Source organism: Miniopterus schreibersii (assembly GCF_964146895.1).
Source record: "Miniopterus schreibersii genome assembly, chromosome: 10".
NCBI lineage: Eukaryota > Metazoa > Chordata > Mammalia > Chiroptera > Miniopteridae > Miniopterus > Miniopterus schreibersii.
The window spans coordinates 73,316,059-73,339,121 of record NC_138110.1 but is presented as its reverse complement, the minus strand read 5'-3'; the positions used below and the strand labels follow the sequence as shown (position 1 = coordinate 73,339,121).

Genomic DNA, 23,063 nt, shown 5'->3' with positions numbered 1-23,063 from the left:
TTAAACATAAGTCAACCCATCCAAATGGATGGGCTCTCAGTGAGCCAGAAAATATTCACTAACAGATAGATGGATGGGTTTCCCAGCCTTGATTCCTGCATCAGCTAGGTCCCGTGGAACTGACTTCCTGCCATTATTTGAGGAAACACTGATAGATGCTATTCTGTTACTTTAGTCTTCGAGGTCTCTTGTTTGTCTCTTGTGAAGTCACCCGATTCCTTGTCTTATGCCTGTGGTTTCATCATGTCCTGCCATTACTTGGACTGTTGAGAACCCACATAACTCTTCCCAGACCTTCATGTTGACTTTTACATGTGTTCGCAAGTCTTCATTCACACACTGGAGCACTTTCTCAGAGCCTGGGAGAATCTAATCTGCTGCTGCTACTTGCTTTGACCCTAGGAGACCAAGGCTACTTAGCAGTTCAGAAGAAAGCAGATTAGAGAATGAGATGCTTGGGTCGTGACAGAAAATCAATACGTGTCAGAGGGGACAGAGCAGTTCATGGAGTCGGATGCTGGCAAATGTCCCAAAGAATAATGAGGAAATAGAAATGCATTTTAAAAATCCGAAATCTCGAAATGAGAAACATTAGGAGTAATACACAGACACTTACCAGATACCACTGCTTTGTAAAAAGAGGATCATTCATGTTGATGTCGATCTCATTGATATCTCTATACCCTCGCTTTTTGCGGTCGAATCCTTCTTGTTGCAGGGCCATCTTTACCTGGAATGACAATACCGGCACATTACCTGAATATCAACCTAAGCAGCCCTCTTTTGAAATTCATTTCCATGAATTCAAGTTCCATTTATATATAAGATGTTTTTTCCCTCAGCTGAAGCCAAGCTCATCTCATATACACTCTCACTAAAGTGTATATGAGATTATTTTCCAAGAGCAATTAGTTTTCCTTGCAGTGAGCAAATGGGCTTGGTGATGGCCGAACATGAGTTTCCTTAAATAAGAATTAGGTGGAGAAAAGCACTCTCAGAGCAGACAAGGTAGTAGGGCCATTAAGCGAAGGGAACAGGGCAAAGGAACCCTCCCATGTGTAAGGACAGGAGAAGGGCCCCTCTTGTTCTTTGTTGTGGCCTTCCACAATTTATGAGAAGCACCTGGTAATTAAACCCCAAGATTTTTGGTGCTAATTTGAACAGCCCCTCTGTTCAAACTGCAGAGAAGATAAGCTACTCTCCAGGCTACCCTCTTCCCTGCTGTTTTCACAAATCAGAGATAATTCACACCAAGGAGCCTCTAGTTAGAAAGTTCCCTTTCCCCCTCCCCTTCAAACAAGCCTCTTTGGAACTATTCATGACTTTTGTTCTAAGCATGTTTTGCAGTCTTAGGAAAAATACTAAGACACTTTCCCAGGACATCTGCCGGACTGTCTCCTGGAAAGAAACAAACTGTAACTTTTCAAGACAACCTCTCCGGTATCTGCTCAACTTCCTAATGACCCAACCCCCCTCTCTTCCTTGTTGCCTAGCAACATATCTGCTTAAACCCCAGACCACCCTTTGTTTCTTGCCCTTGTATTGATTAGCATGCATGGACACTTTCCCTTTCATGTGGAAAGTAAAATAAATTCCTTCTTTGCATCTATCTCTTCTCAGTTGTGAAATCTTTCGCAGCCCGCATCACAAATTAAAACCCTAACACTATGAAGGAAAGGATAGTGATATGAATTCAGGGAGGGAGAATGAAACCTCATAAATCATTTTTCTGGAGGGCTTCCCAGCCTTTCTATTTGTTGACAGTACTGTGCTATCACATTTGGGAATCAGCCAAAAACAAAAAAACAAACAAAAAACCTGCTTGGAGAGCCAGTAAGTCCACAGAAATGCTCTAGAAGGCAAGTGAGGGGCCTGTGAAGAGAACTTGATGGATGGTGCTGCTGTTTTTGCAATGACAACACTTCATTTTTGGACAGTAAAACAGAACCCTAAGCCCTTGGATGGCAATAAAACTTAGGGAATGAATTAGTTTAAACAGGCTCCTGGCAACAGCTGGGCTCTGTCTCAACCAGGAAACTTTCTTTCACTTGGGCAAAAACTAATTTATCATCCGATAGCTGTGGCTAGTCTCTGAGCATCTACAAACTCACAGACTATGCAAATATATAAAAAAGTGAGTGCTGGATACTTATTACTTATTTAAATTATATTTTTCTGCCCAACATTTATTTCTCCTTTTTCTAACTCTCCCCAGCATATTTGGGGGATTACCTAGAATCCACTAGGTCTATGTTAGTCAAAGTGAAATTTGAGGCATCTGCCTGCTGTAAAGACACTGAAGGTGCTCTCTGCTCCAAAGGCGCCTCAGTGGGTATCTCTCTTCCAGGATCTAAATCCTACAGGCTAGCCCTGGGGCTCCCTCAAGACTAATCTTTCAGCCTCCCATATATTGTAAACTCCCATACCTTTCCAATAGATTCTCTTCTGCTTAAGTGACAGAGAATCAATTCCTGTTGCTTGCAATTAAGAACTCTGATATGGGACAAGAGGGTCCAAGTCAAGGTGGTGGTGGGCAGGGAAGAATGAACAGGTACAGATAAAAAATATAAGAAAGCAAGAGTGTTTATTGCTGGGTATTATTTTATTAAAAACGAGCAGATGGATATTTGACAATTCTGGTTCAACTTTTAAAGCCAAATTTAACACATGTGCCCAGCACAAATTTTACCAGAGCAACTCCACTGCGCCTTTCGCCTTCCATCCCTCTCCTCAATTAAGAGCACATCTGTACCTCTTTCTGCCTTTGCCTCTTCAAGGCAGTGTTTGAACTGATAAGCTGAACACGGTTTATAAAACAAGGAACCCAGAACCAGCCATTGCTGGGGGTGATGTGGAAGATGATGGAGGAAGGAGACGACCCCTAAGCTCAGATGTTCTAGTTCATCTGCTTTGCTACCAACTGCTGGCCTTGGCTGTCAAGATCCAAACAGGGATCTAGAAATGAGAGAGGCGTGGGGAGGACAGACATGACCCAGGGAGGTCAATTGCTGGGAGGGAGAGTGAGGGGAGGGAACAGGCAGCACAGTCAGGGAGTCTGGCTACTTAATTTCCCCCTAAAGCAGGCAGGCATGGCTTTTTGGAAAGCCCAATTATAGGCAAATCACGGGGCTTAACTTTTCAAAGAACAGGGAGTTAAGCCACAATCATGGCTGAATGCACCGTATTGATCGCCCTCATTTATCGAGGTTTGCCCATCTTGCAAGAATGAAGACAATCAATTGAGGAGACAGGATATGGCTGCGTGCCTCTGGCCACAGTTCCAGTCACTGCATCTCAGTGACAAGATATTAACAAATCTCTATCTTTCAACTAAAGCCCTGTATACAAGATACACCGAGATAAGTCAATGTAATTAGGGAGGGATCGAAGGATGTTTTTAGCGGAGTGAAGCACAGAGGCCCAATCCCAGCTCCCACGTTTGCTGGCTCATGTGCATCTTACTTGGGTTGCACTTCAGGATGATTTTGATCTTCCTCTTGCTCCTGTTGCCAGGATGGTGGGGGCATGTCATGAGTTGGATTTAGGAGATTATATTAGGGAAAAGGATATTAAAAGATGGTAGGGATGCGGTCGGGACGAATCAAGATGGCGGCGCAGGTAACAGTCGACCCGCCGCCTCCCGCAACCACATCAAAATTACAACTAAAATATAGAACAACCATCACTCAGAGCCTCCTGAGATCTGGCTGAACAGAAGCCCCACAACCAGGGAACTGAGGAAGCACCGAGACCGGCAGGAGGGGCGGAGACGCGAGCAGACCAGGGCTGAATCCCGGAGACGGGCCGCGGGCCCACACCCTGTGCCTCCAGATAAACCTGGGAGGGAATCTCGGAGGCTGAGGTTTCCTGGAAGAGGGAGGGGTCCCAGCCCCACACAGGCCCCCAGCCCAGGGCTCCAGGGTGGGGAAGAGACGTCCCCATACCTCTGGGCTATGAAACCAGTGGGGACTGTCCCTGAGGGTCACACAGGCTGCGGGAGCCCCAGCAGCTCCTCTAAAGGGCCCCGCACGGACTCACTCGGACGCTCCCTCTGAGCCCAGCGCCGGGCAGCAGCCGGAAAGGACCCGGGACACTCGGGGAGGAACCAACCTGCCTGAGATCTGGGCGAGAGGCGGAGGGCGGCTTCCTCCCAGGCAGAAGGGCTGGCGGAGGCCATGGCTCCTGTGGCGAGTCCTCTCCGCACACAGCCGGCAGGCAGGCGCCATGTTTGAATCGCCGGCACCTGACTCACACCTTTGGCCCCGCCCCGTGATTCCCGCAGGCCCCGCCCCTCCCCACCTGCAGCTCATCCAGGCCGTTTCCAGGGGCTTTTCTGTGCAAGTGGCCTCTCGAGCCTCATGCTTAGGACTTTCCTAAAACCTCTCAAACAAGCAGCAGCGGGCACCCTAGGGCTTGATAAGTGGCCCCAGGCCTGGCACTAGCGGCAGCTGCATTGGCTCATAGCTTGGCCTCTCCTGGGCCCCTCCAAGCCCAGCACAAGTAGCAGCCAACTACGGTTTGCTGTGTAGCTCATGCTGGGTGGCCCTGGGCAGGGCACTGGCACAGGCTGACTTTGCACCTCCCCGGAGACCCCAGAGACAATGTACCTGGTGGTCAGACTCGACCACGCTGGATTATAACCCTAGCACACCCACGAGTGACACACTCAAGGGGCGCACTTGGTGAACACCAAAGCTCCACTGAAGTAAATCCTGCTCCATAGGGGTGTATCCAGCACAGCAGCTCTTTGGCTGTAGTTGCAGCTGGTCCTCACAGCTGATTGGCCTGGGGGTCAATTCCTCCCAGTGATGCCAACAACAACCAAGGCTCAACTACAACAGGACAGTGCACACAGCCCACACAGGGGAGCACCTAGAAGGCCCAGCTCAGGGGACTGGGGAGGCTGGGCCACTGGACCCTACAGGACACCTGCTACACAAAGCCACTCTACAAATTCCAGGAGACATAGCAGCTCTACCTAATACATGGAAACAGACACCTGGAAGCAGTCAAAATGCGGAGGCAAAGAAACATGTCACAAAGGAAAGAACAGAAGGAATCTCCAGAAGAGGAACTAAATGAAATAGAACCAAGCAAGCTAACAGATACAGAGTTCAGAATTTTGTTTATAAGGATGCTCAAGCATGTTATTATGAAAATAACTGAGAAAATCGATAACATAATAAAGTACCAATTTGAAATGAAGGCTACACGAACTGAAATGAAGAATAATTTACAGAGACTCAACAGTAGAGTACAGGATGCTGAGAATCAAATCAGCAATTTGGAACATGAGGAAACCAGAAGAGCAAAAAGAAAAAAGAGTCCAGAAATATGAAGATAGTATAAGGAGCCTCTGGGACAACTTCAAGAGGCCCACCATTTGTATTATTGGGGTGCCAGAAGGGGAGGAAAGATAGCAAGAAATTGAAAACTTATTTGAAAAAATAATTATAGAAAACTTCTCCTACCTGGGGAAAGAAATAGACTTACAAGTCCAGGAAGCACAGAGGGTCCCAAACAAGAGGAACCCAAAAAGACCCACAGCAAGAAACATCATAATTAAAATGCCAAAGTTTAAAGACAAAGAAAGAATCTTAAAAGCAGCAAGAGAAAAGCAATTAGTTACCTACAAGGGAGAGCCCATACGACTGTCAGCTGATTTCTCAACAGAAACCTTGCAGGCCAGAAGGGAGTGGCCAAGAAATATTCAAAGTGATGAAAAACATGAAGCTACAACTAAGATTACTCTACCCAGCAAAGCTATCATTTAGAATTGAAGGTCAGATAAAGAGCTTCACAGATAAGAAAAAGCTAAAGGAGTTCATCACCACCAGACCAGCACTACAGGAAATGTCGAAGGGTCTTCTTTAAGAAGAAGCTGATGAACAAAAGAATCTGACGAACTAAATAGATCCAGAGACATTGACGCATGCAACAGACGATCATATTTCAGAGAAAAGAAGGAAGGGGGGGTGGAGGGTGGGAAGAGATTAACCAAAGAAGTTATATGCATATATGCATAACCCATGGACACAGTTAATAACGGGGTGAAGGCCTGGGGAGGGGGTGGGAGCAAAGAGGAGGGGGTCAATTGGGGGGAAAAATGGGACACCTGTAATACTTTCAACAATAGAGATAAATTAAAAAAAAAAAAAAAGATGGTAGGTGCTATGCCAGATGTGGAGGCAGGGATGGCTAGACTGGGGTACACTTGAGAGGACAATTTTCCAGAGATACCAGGTACCCCTGCATGCTCTCTTGGCAAAAATGACATGGCCCCCTCAGTGAGGTTCTCCTGAGAGATGAGTGTGGAAAAGCAAAGCAAGACTAAGCCACCTTCATATATTCATATATTAGTAGCTTTGGCCATGGACACAGTATAGTTAAGGAGAGCCTGCCTGGGCCATGTGGACGGCTCTGTTTTCCATCGCAGGTGGGCAGAGGACCTCAGTCTAACACAGCAGGCTCCTGAGTGGACAGGTGGAAGGAGGAGCGGGAAGATGAGGGAGAGAGAAGTGAGGAGAAGGCTCTGTCCGTCACTTCAGCTGTGGCCCCAGCACAGTGCTCCTCCTCCCCAGGAAGGCACTCAGCGGTGGGAGGTGAAGAGAAGCTGGCAAGGCCCGTAGAGAAGGTGCTCTGGTGCCCAGCTGGGAATGAACAGCCCTAGCACAGCGCAGGAACACAGCTTCCTGAAGCTTCGTCCCCTGCAAAGCTTCCACCGTGACGCTGGTGCATGGTCCTGTTCTGCTAGTGAACCAGAAGGAAGCTGCAGGGTGGGGGTGCCTCGAGGATACCTAGTCCGAACTCTTTGCTGGAGGGAGGGCTCACTAACGTGCGTCTGGAAGGAACAGGTGAATCTGACAGACTCTGCAGTGCAAGTCTCATTAATTATGCTCTCCGTGGCTGGCAAGCCTCTTTAGGGAGAGCTAATAGCATCAGGGTTGCTTGGTTTGGTCCTCTGGGTCAGTCACCTTCACTCTGTTTTCATGACTTCAGGCTATGATGGGGGCCCAGTACCAGCTGCTGCTGCTCAAATGTGTGTGGGGAAAAGAGGGAGTGGGTGGAAAGTGTGGGTGACTTAATCCAAAGTCATGAATACCAAGTGCTAAACACTGTAACTGAAACACAGGGAGGGACAAGCACTAGGTGTGGAATCTGAAAGAAAGGGACCAGGCCCTGGGTAGGTTTACGTTTTATTTGTATGTGTTCTGAGGTAGGTCCCTCAAGTTCTCTGAACTGTTTCTTTCATCTAGAGCAGGGATTGGCAGATCTGGCCCACTGCCTGTTTTCTGTAAATGAAGTTTGTTGAACAGAGTTGTGCCCATTTGTTTACATTCTGCCTCTGGCTGCTTTCACGCCACAATGGCAGAGTTGAGTAGCTGTAACAGAGATAATACGGCTCACAAAGCCTAAAGTGTTTGTTCTCTGGCCCTTTATGGAAAAAGTTTGTCTACCCCTTGATGTATAGCATGGAGATGGTGGAATTCTTGACCATATAGGCTTAATGGTGAGGATCATGTGAAATAATCTTTTCTTGGGAACTATGAGACACACTGTAAATGTTACTGTTTAAAATTATGGTGTAGAATATTTCTACGGAATCCATTTCATCTGTGGGGGTGGAAGCAGGGGCAGGATTTTAATTAGTGGTGCAAATAATTTGATTTGAGGGGCACTAAGAAAGCTTCCACAACCCAAATCACTTCCCCTGGGCACATGCACACTGACTGAATTCCCGCCACGAAGAGTTAAGTTTTCATTTTAAGCCTTCATGATCTAGGTTGATTATGTCTCTATTTAAAAAGTTTAGGAAAACAAGTCCTCTGAGAAAGGCAACACATCCAGGTGTTATCACTTACCAATGCCCGTGCGTGAACTCCTTAATTAGACTGCTTTTCTCATTGATGCTGGTTGAGATTGGTGCAAGAAAGGAACGAAAGTTTATGGAAAAGGTAATTTGGAAACTCTTGGGCAGTATCTTGCAAGCCAGGGAGAAGAGTTACCGAAAGCAGCAACAAATGATGCAGGGTTTAGAATTGGGTGCCTCTAGAAGAGAGAGGATTGAGAGCAAGGGGATGAGAGGGAATGCTGAAATACCCTCCCAAAGTTGTTTGCTCCTGGACATGTTCTTTATGCACAGCATGTCTTCGGCGTGAAGAATACAGTCACCATTTACTTGCTATGACAAAAGTTGCAGTATTGTTTCTTTTATAAGTTTTCAGTGGGGAACACACCAAAAAGCTGCCTGCTAGAAATTCTTAACAAAACAAATGGATTCTTGAAAATCCACAATCTCCTTTTCTTAAACTCACAAATGCTGAAGAAGCTTTGATTTTTTGGATTCGGACAATAGCCTAGAGTGAAAGAAGAGAGAAGATTCAATTCCTCAATTCTTTCTTCCTAAAGGGCATCTATTTTTAATCTTCCTCAAAGGCTCACCCCTTTGTCAACAGCAATGCCTTGTCAATTCCTTCCTCCTGTTGGTATTTCGTTAGTTGCCAATGGAACAATTCCAGGGTGATGGGGTGGAAAGAAAATGTGTGTTGAAACTGCAATTGGCATATGTCAGAAATATTTGGGGGCTGGTGACTGTGCATCCCCCTCACCAAGCAGCTGGAGAGTAATTCATATGTCAAGCTAAGCAGCCCACGAATGACAAAACACAAACAAGGAATAAAGGTCAGAGAGAGATTGATTCTTAACACACTTCTGCATGGAACACCCAGTGATGGGCATTAATTAGCCCAGCACCGTGATGCAGAACAAATGAAAGTAATGAATTGACTTTGCAGTAGCGGCCCTGGAAGGCACGGAACAAACCACGTGCTCAGATCTGCGCCCTGAGAAATGCCAGGAGAAAACAGCTTTTCATTCTGCAGTGTCTTAGTTTTCTATGGCTGCTGTAACAAATTACCAAAACTTAGTGGCTTCAAACAACACAGACTGGAGGTCAGAAGTCTAAAATCAACGTTTCAGTATGGCTGTGGTCCTTCTAGAGTCTCTAGGAGAAGGTCCATTTTCTTGCCCTTTCTGCCTTCCGCAGGCTACCTGCATTCCTTGGCTCATGACCTCCTTCTACCAGTTTCAAAGGCAGCAACAGTGGGTCAGATTCTTCTTGCATGATATCACTCTGACCTACACTTCTGCTTCCCACTCCTAAAACCTGGACCCGCTGGGCCCCCTGGGATAATCAGGATAAGCTCCCTATCTTAAAGATAGCTGATTAGCAATCTTAATTACTCCTTGCCATGTACCATAATGTATTCACAGGTCCTAGAGATTGCGATGTTCCAGAAAGGCACCATCTGGAACACTTTCAGGAGGGCTCTGGCAATTTTGTGTCCAGAGGAAGGGAGCTAAGGTGATCACAAATCTGAGAAACATCACATCTAGGAAACAAGATGTATAAACTCAGATTATGGGGTGAACTGCAATGGTGATATTCAGATAGGGAGGGTCTACTGAGTGTTTCAGATGGTGACTTGTTTTCTTGAATGTCCCCTATATTAAAGAAATCCCGTGTTTGTCACCACTGAGGCAGGGTAAGACGGGCCTTCCTTATCATTTCCAAGGGTAGAATCAATTTTGTACTTGGAATCCTGGGATGCACACTGCATCCTCTGAAATGTACAGTGTCACCTACCCTCAACACTGTTCAACTCAGCCTCAGTCAGTGAGGGCTAGGGCTTAACTTCTATGGATTGGTTGGAAATAGTTTCCATGATGCTACTTAGTACCATCTGGGTAAGGTCTATTATCAGTTGGCAAACAAAGGGTGAACAGTGGTGTGTGCTTTCCAATCTAAAAGGAGAGTGTGTGTGGAGGGAGCACCTGAAGCTTAACCAGCTTCGTGTTCAGAAAGCCATAACTGCCTTTGTTGCTCCTCACTTGGTCTATTTCTACGTGGTCTGCCATTTGCCTGATGTTTGCTCAGCACCTGGTAAGCAAAGAGCTTTCAAAAAAGGTAGAAAAGAAAATCAATATCCCTGACCATTTAGACAGCCTCTCACTATTCAGTGACATTCACACAGTGCTGGGGAGGAGAGCAGGCGATCAATTCATCTTAGGGCCCTGGAGAAGGCATTTGGTCAATTCATCTAAGCAATCGATGGCATTCAACTGGTTGCTAGCATGGATTCAAGTGACTCCATTTATATAAAACTGTGGCTTGAAGAAACGACACCATCTCCCTGTGTTTCTTTTATAAACGCATCTCTCCAGCTGATGACAAGCAGCGTCTTATCCTGCTATAAGCCAATAATTATAAAAATCTCAAAAATAACACCATATGCAAGATACCTCGTAATTCCTATATGTCTAGTCATTTCAGTAATCTTCTAACATGGTATTAGTATTGTGACAGCTTTAAAACACATCTGTGAATTCTAGAATGGCCCTCCCCTCAAGAGCTGGGCCCTCTGCCTCTGCCCCTGATTCAAGGGAGCTTGTGATTGTTTCGACCAGTAGAGCATGGTTGAAGTGATGCCATCTGACTTGCAACAACAGGTCAGAAAAGGCTACCTAGTTGTTTTGATCTAGGGAAGCCAGTCACCATGTACAGAAGTCCAACTGACTCAAGGCCACCATGGCGGAGAGCCTGCTGCCTACGTGCTCTGGTCAACATCCTTGGCTGGACTCCCAGCCTGGAGCTGTGTGAGTAGGCCACATGACTGCAGCCATGTGAGACACCAAGTGGGAACTGCTGAGCCCTTCTCAAACTCTTGACCTACAAAATATGAAGCAAGTAAAATTCTTATTGTTTCACGTTTCTAGGTATGAGGGTAATTTGTTACGCGGCAATGTTCACCACAACAATTATCCACCATTTTGCGAGTGAGGAATTTGAGCTTCACAAAGCTTGACTAACTTGCCCAGTCACACAATTTTACAGTTGTCAGTTTTATACCAGATTTACCCCAGTCTGAAACCAATGTCCTGGACTCCATATCATAATGCTTTTCTAGTGAGCCTGTTAATTGCAGGGGAAACCCAACATGACTGAGGATGTGAGAATAAAAGTGAAATATTGCTATTTTATATGCTTCCTTGGTGATCTGCTTGGTGGCAAAGATCTCCATCCCAGGCTCAAACACGTGTGAATGAAAAGTGCTGGTCACACAGTTCTAGGTCCTATTGACTTCCCTCAGGGAAGAACCCTTGGGTACTCTTCTGCCAGGGTGCCCCACCCCTCACTGGCACCTTCTTATTGACCCTCACCAGCTCCATTGTAACCATCAGCTTCTTTGCCAAAAAGTCAGCCGTCCCCTTTTCTTGGAGCAAAGGACCAAAATCATTGACGACCATGGCCCCAGACACAGTCCCTAGTAGTCATCTCCTTTGATCCTTGCCACCACACTGGGAAGGAAATATAGCTAACCATATCTGGATGCAGAAATCGGGGTTTAGAGAAGTTAAGTGACTTTCCCAAGTTAATTGGTAAATTGAAACCCACAGTTTTTGGATTCTCTTACTGTGCTCCTTCCCATTGTCCTCAAAATACCAAACATTAAAAAAATGAATTATAGTTCAGTGCTTCTAGGGTAGCTGGTGCTTTCTCATTCTGATGACTCTGGTGAGAAATGTTATTCCCACTTCAGGAGGTACCTGATACCCCAGGGAAAGCTGTTTCCCACCTAAAAACCTTCCCTGGAAAACCAGAGTGCCATACCATGGCTCTCCCAAACCCCTAGCCGAGTGTGCTGGCAGAAATGACTTCAGGCACAAATGACTTGCATTGGTAAGTAGTACTGACAAGTTGCACCCCCTGGGGCAAGTTATTTAACCTCTCCATCTCATCAGTAGTAAAGCGAGAGAATGAACCAGATGAACCTGAACAAGCTGTGAATTTACTACGGATACACAACTATCTGGAGGTAAAGCCATAAACACATGATGCGACATAATAAATATGTGCATGGCAATGATAAAAATAGTGAATCCTGAATAACTTGCTGTGTACTCAGCACAGCTTAGCACTTCACACTTACTTGCTCCCTGGTACGGTTGTGGTCCCCATGTGCAGATGTGGACATGGGCTTGCCTGACTATGGCCACAGTGGATGAGGCAGGATTTGAACCCTGGCTGTTTGGGCCCAGAGGCTATGCTCTTTAACCACTTTTAAATATTTCCAAATAAGCATCAAGACAATAAATGTCATAGGAAGTCGGAGGGGAGAGGAATACCTCCAGCTGTGATGATCTCCGTGCTCCTGTTTGCCCTGGGGCCTAGTGCCCACTGTCTCCCCATAGGCGCCTCTGTGTCCCGACACCCTGGAGGGTGGAAAGTGATGCTGCAAAACACCACAGACCGTGAAACATGAGATCCTGGGAAATCAATTGCATACATTTGGAGCATAGGTCCTGACGACTCTATTTGCTTTTCTTTTTTAAACGTTTTATTTTGAAATAATACCAAAAGAAAAAATAGTAAAACTAGTGCATACCACATTTTACCATACTGGCTTTATAATTCTCTCCCGGCACCCTCCACATTTTTTCTAAACTCTGACAGTAAGTTGCAAATAGTATGGCCCCTTAAGTTTAAATATGTCAGCGTGTAGCTCTTAAAAACAATCACATTCTATCACATAACCATATTTCAGTTGTGAAAATCAGGAAATTAACATTGATAAAATGCTATGATCTAATCATCACACTTCATTCAATTAATGTCCCATTAATGTTCTTTATGGCAAAAAAAATGATCTGGGATCCAAGCTAGGATGATTTATATACTTTTCAAAAGGGAAAATATTGCGAACTTTCCATTCCTAGAGAAAGCAAAGCCAAAGATGATGTAAGGTGGGGTCTTCTTGGAAGACAGTGGCTAAGAGGACTATAAGCAAACAGAACTCTAGTACATAGAGTAAAATAAAGGAAGAGTTCACAGAACCAAGAATGTGAAAGCTACAGTAGACAACCATTGACCTTTTAGCAGGTCAGCAACACTGAATGCTGTACACAGATGTGTTTCTTTGGTTATCAGACTCCCTTAAAGCAGTAGTTCTTAAATTTAGAAGCAGTGACAGAATCTTCTGATAAACTAGTTAAAACTCAAATTTCTGGGTCCCACCCTCAGAATTTCTGATTCTGTAGGTCTGCAGGTGGTGGTGCTGAGAGTTCGTATTTCTATCAAGTTCCCAAGTAATGATGGTGTTGCTGGTCCAGGCGACCACAATTTGAGAACCAATGTTCTGAAAAAACCTATGTCAGATGGTGCCCTAACCAGGAATTTTATACAATGGCTTAATCAGTGACCTCCTACTTATCAAACCCAATACCCTGTTCTCAATTCCATTTGACCTTGTGATAGAGGTGGGTTTCTCTACTTGCTGGAGGCCCCCTGTTTCTACCAAGATACTGGAATGACTCCAGTTCCCATTCTGGAAAATACTGAGCAAGTACTATTTGTGTGGGAGGGTCATTAAGTGTGAAATTTTCAAGCAAGATGCTATTTGTGTTAATTAGACACACATGCACACGCACATGCACACACACACACACACACACACACACACACACACACACACACAATGAAGGTTGGTCTCTGTAAATTCCCTGAAATGATGATAGAGATGGCTCTGACCTGAAAAGGTTAAGCTTTTAAACTTGATAATCATTTGTTTTTGAACATTAAGTGCACTTAAATGTAGGTACCAGGCATTTTAAACTTCTACAACCTTAAATATCAGACAAAGCACACCAAAAATGCTCAGGTAGTGTTTGCGGTAATGAAAGAGTGTACCTGTTTTTTATCGGCAGACACTCCTCCCCCCCCCATGGAAAATGAACTGAATAATTGGGGGCATATTTACGAGATCAACCTCAAAAATTTAAAAGGTGACATAAAGAAATTAAGGTGTTTTTTTGGTAAGCTCATAATTTATGATAATTCTCTTTTTACTGGTTTCACCAGGAGAACATTGCAACCTGTAAAACATCCCAAAGTCATCTTCGATCTCGTCTTTTGGTTATGCCTTGGGAGGTTTATTTTTCTCCAAAACCTCTGAGTCATTGAATTGCAGATTTAATATTGATTTACTCCTGTCAAGGGTTTGCCAGATACAGAGACAAATTGCTCTGCCTAAGTGATTAAGGGAGAGAAATGGTTTGTTTCTGTTCCACACTGTATTTAGTTCTTTAATTATTATTACTTTAAATTAAAAGCCAGCCCATGCTCACATGATTCTGAACCTGCTAGTGGAGCTGGAAAACCAAATAGCGACCAGGGTTCTGGACCCAGTGGAGTGTAATCCACCAGCCTGGCTCGGGGCTGGGGAAGGGAAGGTGGGGGGGACACTGGATGTCTTAGCTCTGCTGCCTGCTGGGCTCCACAAAGTTACAGTTGATGTTAGGGGTATTCACTGGAGTCTTTGAGTGGTATTACATGATTTTCCACAATTCAAGCAAAAATCCTAGTGGTTTTGCTTCAGTTTCATTATTTTACTCACAGCTCAGCCATAAGTTGGCTGTGTGACGCTGGCAAGCCAATTCCCCCTCTGGGCCTCATCTTCCAGGATAGTAACAGTGTTGGTCTGGAAGGTTATCTCCAAAATCATTCCAGCTTTGAACTTGCCATCTCCTCTTTCCCCTGCTGCCCCACCTTCTTACTCCAAATGTTCAGTGTAATCAGTAAAACATGTGGATTATCTGACATTTAAGCCACAGTTAATTATCTGTATTACAAAAGTCCCTACTATAAAAATTATATATCAACTTATACATAATATATAACATTAAATCATGTAGCTATATATTTAAATTACATATATAATATGTTATTATATATAATTCATATTATAGAGAAAATTATATTACTTTTATATTATTATTTTTTAAATCCTCACCTGAGAATATTTTTTTCCATTACTTTTCAGAGAGAGTGGAAAAGGGAGAGAGAGAGAAACATCGGTATGGGAGAGACACATCAATTGGTTGCCTTCTGCACCTGCTCTGACCGGGGCCCAGGAACCAGCCTGCAACTGAGGTACTTGCCCTTGGCTGCAATTGAACCCGGGGCCCTTCAGTCCATGGGCCGATGCTCTAACCACTGAGCCAAACTGGCTAGGGCTAAAATTATACATTTTTATATGTAAACATATGTATGTCTATACATATACATTTAAATATACATATACATATACATATACAAATGTGTGTGTATTTAAATTCACTTACACAGGGAAGAGGCTTTATTGTGGAAAACTTACACATAAACTCAGACTCCAAAAACATCCCTAGGGAGAAGTCAGAGAAAAGAGCAATGTAATTATATTTCCAAATCCATAATAAAACCTAAATTTAAAAATGTTTTGTAACTTCTGTTTGCAAATTTAATTTTAGAAAATAGATGGTGAACTTAAGTGTCCTTTGACCTCTTTGTTTTTCCATTTTTCTGCCACCTGTAAACTAGAACTCCTTAAGGGGCAAAGTAAGAACTCTTTGCTAACATTCACTCGGTCATTGACTAGAATTTTACTACATTGCTCCAGGTGTGGAGAGACACGGGACTCAACAGACACAGCCGATTAACAAATCTCTTCTCAGCATGGGCATAGCGTGCGTTTATAAAAGCACGATTTACTTGGATTTATTGAGGCGGCAGTAAATAAATTTGGAAGCCCCGAATTGTATTAGAAAAACATGACTGAGCAATTAAAGCTTTCTCCTCAGTGAAATAAATGGTATGTTTGCTGACAATCTCTTTCTCGTGCATTAATATGGAAAAAGTGATTTACCAAAAAATGGTAATAGAAAGCAGCAAATGCCTTAATTCGTGTTATTCTCCCAGCCAATATCAAATTCCGGGAAGAGGAAATGGCACTGGTGGAGGTCAGCGGTGGCAGCTATGACAGCGAGCTGCCTGCAAGCTTAGACAGCCAGCCCTGCCCCAGGGAGGGGTGCAGAGCATCTGTCCTTTGCTGGGTATTTGGTGGGGTGGGGTGGGGGCATATGACCTAGAATTTTGTTAAATCTTTGTAGGATACAGGATGCATTCCAGTTGGTCCCTGCCTTCAAAAAACTTAGGCTGAGGCAGCCTAAGGAAAGGTTTATGGTTATATGAAAAAGCCTTCAGGTGTCCAGAGAAAAGGCAAGTGATAAAGGCAGTAGCAGTCAAGGAAGCTTTCTTGGGAGGAGTGGGATTTAAATTAGATTTTGAAGAATAAATGCCGTTGAAATGGGCTGCCCTGATCCCACCGTGGCTGCGGGTTTTAGTTCGCCTGTTTACACTGTGTTAGTCCCAAATCCTACAAGTCTAGTGTTGGGTCACCCAGCCTGATAAAACAAGTGGGAGAGGAACCAGTAGAGGACATATGTGCTGGGACACACGGTGGGAGGGGAATGAGGCTGAAAGGAGCCCAAAGGGAGGGTCCTCAGGGGCTGGGGCAGGCAGTGCCACCTGGCGGACAGGTGACTGACACGCGCCTTCTCCATGTCCGTCCAAGCCCTCTCTGAGTAGACGTCCCAGGTGAGTATAATCTCTGGTCTCAGAGTCTCAGGAAAGGGCTTTTGCCTCCTTAGTTTGCAAATCTGACCTTTGTAATATAGTAGTAAGGTTAAGTATTTGATGAGCCTAGGCAATAAATGGTTTTTGCTATCATAAACCATATTGCATCTCTGACTCCTCTTTTGTTTAAATAAACTTTTTAGTTAGAAGAATGTTAGATTTTCAGAACAGTTGAAAGTACAGAGAGTTTCCACATACAGCACATCTAGTGTTAGTATGATACAGTTCCTACAACTAAACATTACCATTAACTAAAGCCATACTCTAATCAGACTTTCTTAGATTTTACCTAATGTCCTTTCTCTGTCCCATTATTCCATCTAGGATTCCATATTAAATTTTAAATCACGTTTTCTTATTTTTTGGCTGTCACAGTTTTCAGACTTTTTTTTTTTTTTTTGCTTTTGATCCTTCAACAGTTTTCAGGGGTATCAGTTCTTGAAGGAATTTAAACCTACATGCCGACTGAGGATATTATTGTCATTTGGCCATTTGCTTTTCTAAGTGCATCTCATCCTGTACTTGACCTCTGATCTGGTGGCAGATTGCACTGTTGACCTGATTTTTCACCCTCCCTGCATCCATACCCTTGCAGTGGCCTCCTGTGGGTGGAGTGCGTTTCTCTATCTTTTGACTTTGGCTTTGATCATCTGAGTTGTGTTGGCCACAGCAAGTGGGTGGAAGTGACAGTAGGCCCTGAGTGAGCCTAGATCTTAACGAGTCTCCGTGATCTCACTTGACCTCCTCTGCTTTTATCATTGTCATGAGAAGAATATGCCTGGGCTAACGCACTGGTGGCAGGAGAAGGGTGAGAGTCATGTGGGGCAGAGCCACCCTCAGCTGGGCAGGGTTTAGACCAGCTCACCCCAGCCACCTCAAAGATGAATGAACAATGTTCAGCAATTGCTATTTCTAGCCTCTTAGCTTTGGAGAGCTTATTGAACTCAGTTAACTGATCCATGCCCTAAGGTCGAGTACACTTAAGGTTTCTAAACAACGTTAAAAAGCTATTTAAAAAAAAGTATTTGGAAACATATACTCAAGGGGGACCACATGCCTCATTGGGTTATTTTAATGTCTGTTGTGAGGGGACAGGTTTATCACTGAAAATCTGAGCTGCCTCATCTCTGAGCCAAAAGGACCATGTCTTTGGCTACTAACAAACTATGTAGTGCTTTGGGTAAAATATAGCTTGAGCTGTTTAAGAATGTGTTCATTAGTTCCTTCGACAGCTACTTACTTGGTGCCTACTGTGTGCTGGGCCTTCTGCTTGGTGCTGAGCATACAGGTATGACCAGAAGTTAATACAGCCTCAGCCCTCAGGGAGCTGACTTCATGGGAGGGATGTGACTAGAAGTACAGTGACAGGAGGGATGTGTTTCTTTAAGGAAGGCAATTATGCATGCATTTATGGGGGATCTGACCTGTTTGGGGCCTCAGGAAAAGCTTCCCTGAGGGAGGCTGACCTAAATTCTGAAGCAATGGGGAGTTGCCTGGGCAGAGGAGGGGAGCATCCTGTGCAAAGAGAGCAGATCACTGCAGCAGGAGGAAGCTTGGTGGCTTCATGGAGCCGCACAATGTCTGGAAGGGCTGGGCTTAAGGGCAAGGAAGGGCCTGTGGGGCAGGAAGGGGCTGGATCCAATGGCCCAGTATATGCACACTGATTACTTAAACTGTCCCCACTTCCCGGTGAAGATGCTGCAGCGGGGAAGGGACTCCTCTCCGCACATCGTGGTGGCCTGCTTTTACTGTGGAATCTGGCAGCTGGAGAGTGATCAGGACCAAGGTGTGAAGGGGTCCACAGGGGCACCAGACACAGGAGGTTCTTAAGGCAGGGAATTGCCTGCTTACCTCTGAATCAGCCTGGTTCCCAGCCTTCTACCTGTTTCTGTAAGAGAGGCCCTTCTAATAAATTCCTTTTCTGCTTTAGTTACTATTGCTGACACTATTGTGTTGCTAAAGCCAAGAACCCTGACAAGGTAGGTGCCAGATCATTCGAGATCTTCCAGGTTATATTAACATGACCTTTAGTCTAGAGGTTCACAGAGGTTTTGAGGCAGGAGAGGGTACTGTTAGGCTGCAGGCAGTAGTTATAGCCTGGTGTCTCCAACTGAGTTCCTCTAGAAGAAGACACTAAGAGAGTTGAGTGCAAACAGCTTATTTGGGAGGTGATTCCAGTAAGCACAGGTTGGGGAGGAAAGACAACCATAAAGGGTGTTTTATCAAGCCAGTTACTGCTGTGGGCAACTGGGCACAGCCTTACTGGGGAGCTGTGGAAACAGCAGGGAACATGCCTCAGAGTTATATCCCACTTGAGGGAGGAGGGAGCTGGGTGCTTATCCACCATGTCCCCAGCCTGGGGCGTGGGGAGGAGAGTTTGGTTTTGCAGTCCAGTAAACTGAAGTTAGAATCTTGGCGCACCTTCATAGTTTTGTAATATTGGGATGTTACTTAAACTGCTGCTCCTGGAAGTACCTGCTCTTGGAAGAGAAGACTGTGAACCAATTGTATTAGTTGCTAGGACTGCCACAACAACATGCCGTAGACTGGGCAGCTTAAACAGCAGAAATGCATTTTGTTGCAATTCTGGAAGCTAGAAGTTCAGGATCAAGGTGTTGGCAGAGTTGGTTTCTTCTGAAGTCTCTTTTCTTGGCTTGTAGATGTCTGTCTTCTCCCTGTGTCTTCATGTGGTCTTCCTTCTGTGTGTGTTTGTGTCCTAATATACTCTTCTAATGAGGATACCCTTAAGTCTATATTGGATTAATAGATCTGACCTCATTTAACCTTAACTACCCTTTTCCTTAAAATAACTACGCTATCTCCAAAAATAACACCACTTTCAGGTCCTGGGGCTCAGAGCTTCAACATATAAGTTTTGAGGGGGGGTTACAATTCATCTCATAGCACCAACTATACAACTTATTCATCAAGACTTTCATCAAAATCTTCACCTTTATGTGCTCACCAACCCAAAGTAAATAATAATAAAGTCATAAATTTTTCCCAGTCCCAACAAGCCCCCTGCCTTGCAAGATCCCCCTCAAATCATGCAGCTCAGTCTCCTAAAACCATTCTCTGTCAAGGTCGGTTTTTCCTTACTGCGCTAAGTGACAAACTTAGCTTTGCTTGATCAACAGTTTCTCGGTGGTCTTTGGGGAGTTGACAGGGTCAAATAAAATAATAAATGAAGACTCTATCCATAACACCGGACATTTAGAGGTGCTCAATGAATCTTAGTTTTTTTCTCCTAGTCCAATGCCATCATAAGAGAAAGGATTTCAAAGCTTAAGCAATAACTTTTATTTTCTTCCTTTTGTCATGCCCAATGGACAAAATAATTTCACTTCAGAAACCTTCTGTGTCTCTGTTTTGTCTGAATAAATCTATGCCTAATACAAGTCGGCAGTTTCTAAATTATTTTCAACTCTTTCTCATAGTCCTTGGAATGTCAGTATCAATTAGAGGTCAGTCAAGGTTTTTTTTTTGTGTGTAATACAATTCCGTCGAACATGGCAGCTATTGGGAATTTTGCAGACTCTAGCAGTTGGGTATGAATTATACCCACCTAGTTGGGCACCAACTAGTGTTGTAAATTACAGGAAAATTGAGAATAATCTCTCTCCCCCTGTGAGATCAGAGCATAACACTCTTTATATTAAAACCAGCACTGTGCACACAACCTGACTTTAGTAGAGCTGCTTCTTTACATGTCTGCCATTCTCCAAAGCAAAAGGTGACTGGAAGGAAAGGGTTGTTTTATTAGCTCTATACTTCCTGTGATATCTGAAACTGATATATTTCACACTGTCAGACTTCAATATAAAATTGATGAAACAGGACTGAATTTCATCGTCAGCAGTGAGGAGAGTATTGGAGAGAGAGGGAGGAGGGAGACACATCCGTGTGCCTCTGGCGGATGAGCTGCTTAGCATACTTCCTTTTATTCTGTCCTCTCCATGGTCCTGTGCAGTTAGAACTGCCATTCCCTTTTGTCAGGTGAGAAACTTGAAACTTGGAGAGGATAACTTGGCCAAAATCACAGCTGAGGTGAGAGAGACAGAATGAAGTCCTAATGGAAAGCAATGGAAAGCAATGCTTTCCTGTTGAGTGACTTGGGTAGATAACATTGAAAGCCAACCGTGTATTTAAGGCAACCGAGGTATTATTAGTTTCCATAAAAATGACAACAACAACATTACCAACCAAATAGTCAATTGAGGGGAAAAAAATAAAAATAATTAAAAGGGTTGTTCGATGCCATAGCATTTTGCTCATGTGAATTCTGTTTCTCTTTTCATGTGCTTGTCTCTGTTTTAGTCACAGTCTTTATACATTTAAGTTATTCCTGATTTTCTGGTTAGTTCTCCAAGGGTGGTTAAGGTGGAGGCACTCTAGGCTTCCCCACACGCCGTCCGCATTCAGCTTGTAGAAGCTGAAAACTGCCTCCTGTCAATTCTAGTGACTCTTTACCTGAAGGCCTTTCTCAAATGCTAGTCCCATGCCTAGGGAAGCCAGATGTGCTGACTGAATTCTACCGGGAGCACCCCAATTCCCTCCTTGTTGGGTGGGGTAACTCTGAGGAATACTCTACACAGTCCCCCAGAGGTCCTCAGCAGGCCTGAGCCCCGGTTGTCCACAATGGTAATTTGCTGGATAACATACACTTTATTGGCTTTGTTCCCTTTCCTGTTCTACTCCCCCACCCCTAACTTCCCCTGGGTACATACCCTTTTAAACAAAGTGGCTTGGACAGGGAGCAGGGCACGAGAATTCAGTTCTCCTCTGTCTTGGTGGGTGATAACTGCAGTGATAAAAAGAAGATGCTGACTCCAGGAGGAAGGGGCCTTGGAACAGAGGGGAGGCTCCCTGAGGTGAAAAATAAATGGAGGCGGAATCTAGGTTTGGGGATACATCCTGTGCCTTCTATGTTGTTCATGGGAATGACATGGGTGAGAACTGTCTCCTGGGCATACACCACTTTCACTAGGAGAGCTCTCCCTGAAAGGGCATCATAGTCAGATTTCTAAAATGTTAATATGAGGAGTGGTGATGTCAGCAAGGAGAGATGCATTTGGAGACTGAATGAGAGATGAAGAGTTGATAGACACAACTAGCCCTAGAGCTTTGCCACCGTGGTCCTGAGATCAGCAGCATCTGGGAGCTTGTCAGTGATGCAGAGTCTCAGGCCCCAACTCCTAAATCAGAATTTGCATTTTAACAAGACCCTGGGTGATTCATATACACATTAAAATTTGAGAAGCACTAATATATGGATTGAAAAAAGTACAAGAAAAATATGACACCTTTAACTTTTAGTTGGTTTCCCCCTCATTAAATCTACATTTTACTTGTCTATCTGAACTCAGTCTTTTCTTTCTTAAAATAGAATCTCTAGTCCTATAGATTTTCCCCCTCAGTTTAAATAATTTTACCTGTTCTAAAAACTAAATTAAACTACAATATTAGTATTTCTGGATGCTTTCTAATGCCTTTGTAATAAATGTATTACCAAGTTAGTTATGTGATCATGGGCAAAAATGTGACCCATCCGATTTTAAGTTGCCTCATCTATCAAAGTGAAGGGTTTGGACTTGAAGACCTAAGATCCATTCTGTCACATGACTGTCTGATTCCAAGTGCCCACATTGCAGTCTGATAGGTACAGATAATAATGTTTCCAAGAGTAATTCCATGGTAGATTGTTGGAGTAATGGCTCCAATTTATTCAGACCTCCCTTGACTATTTCCTGCTCACACTGACCCTGGGCCTGGCCATGTGACTTACTTTGGTCAGTGGGATACAGCAAACATGCCACAAGCAGGGGCTTGAGAAGTGTTTGTGCACCTGCTGCATTTGGGAACACTGTGACCACCAACAAGTGAATAAACCCGAGCTAGCCTAGTGGAGGTATAGGGCCCGGTCACCCCTGCCTCCCCAGCTGACAGCCAGCACTACACACCAGACATACGTGTGAGGCCATCCCAGACCAATCAGCTCCCAACCACGCCACCAGCTGACGGCACCTGCACGAGTGACCCCAGACAAGGCCAGCAGAAGATCTGCCCAACTGAACCCATCCTAAATTGCTTAGTCAGAGAATCATGAGCTGACAAATGCTTGTTGTAAGCTACTCTACCTTGGTGGCTTGTTATAAAACAAAAGCTAACTTGTGACTTCTTTGTCTGTAGGTCTCTATAACAACTCCTCACAGGGGGGTAGCTTGGTAGTTACTTACAATGGGGCATTATAGGAGCCCACATGTAAAATGTCATTTTTATCATCAGAAATTAGTTCCCTCCCTTACAGTTGACTCTTTAATGGCTCATTAATGATTGATTCTTGGTTGACTATACTCTAGTTGATGAAAAAGAATAGATGTTTATCTCACAAAGTTAGCAGCATGCTCCTCCCTCAAACACTGGCTCTGAAGTAAACACTGCATATAATGAGATGGGGCGTTTTTTTCTTGCTTTGTCTCCCTCTTTTTTCCCTGATTGCTGAATTGAGTGATCCTGCATAGGGCGGCTCTGATCGTATGTGTACTCTTCCCAT

At 44.3% G+C, this 23,063-nt stretch overlaps 1 protein-coding gene across 1 annotated transcript in view; it reads right to left on the bottom strand.

The window, feature by feature from the left end:
- PCSK2 (proprotein convertase subtilisin/kexin type 2) overlaps positions 1 to 23,063 on the bottom strand; it is a 180,136-nt gene that overhangs the window by 95,492 nt on the left and 61,581 nt on the right. Inside the window, exon 3 of the mRNA XM_081149046.1 lies at positions 617 to 730. Within this exon, the coding sequence (XP_081005172.1) occupies positions 617 to 730 (114 nt within the window). The remainder of the gene's footprint in view (positions 1 to 616; positions 731 to 23,063) is intronic.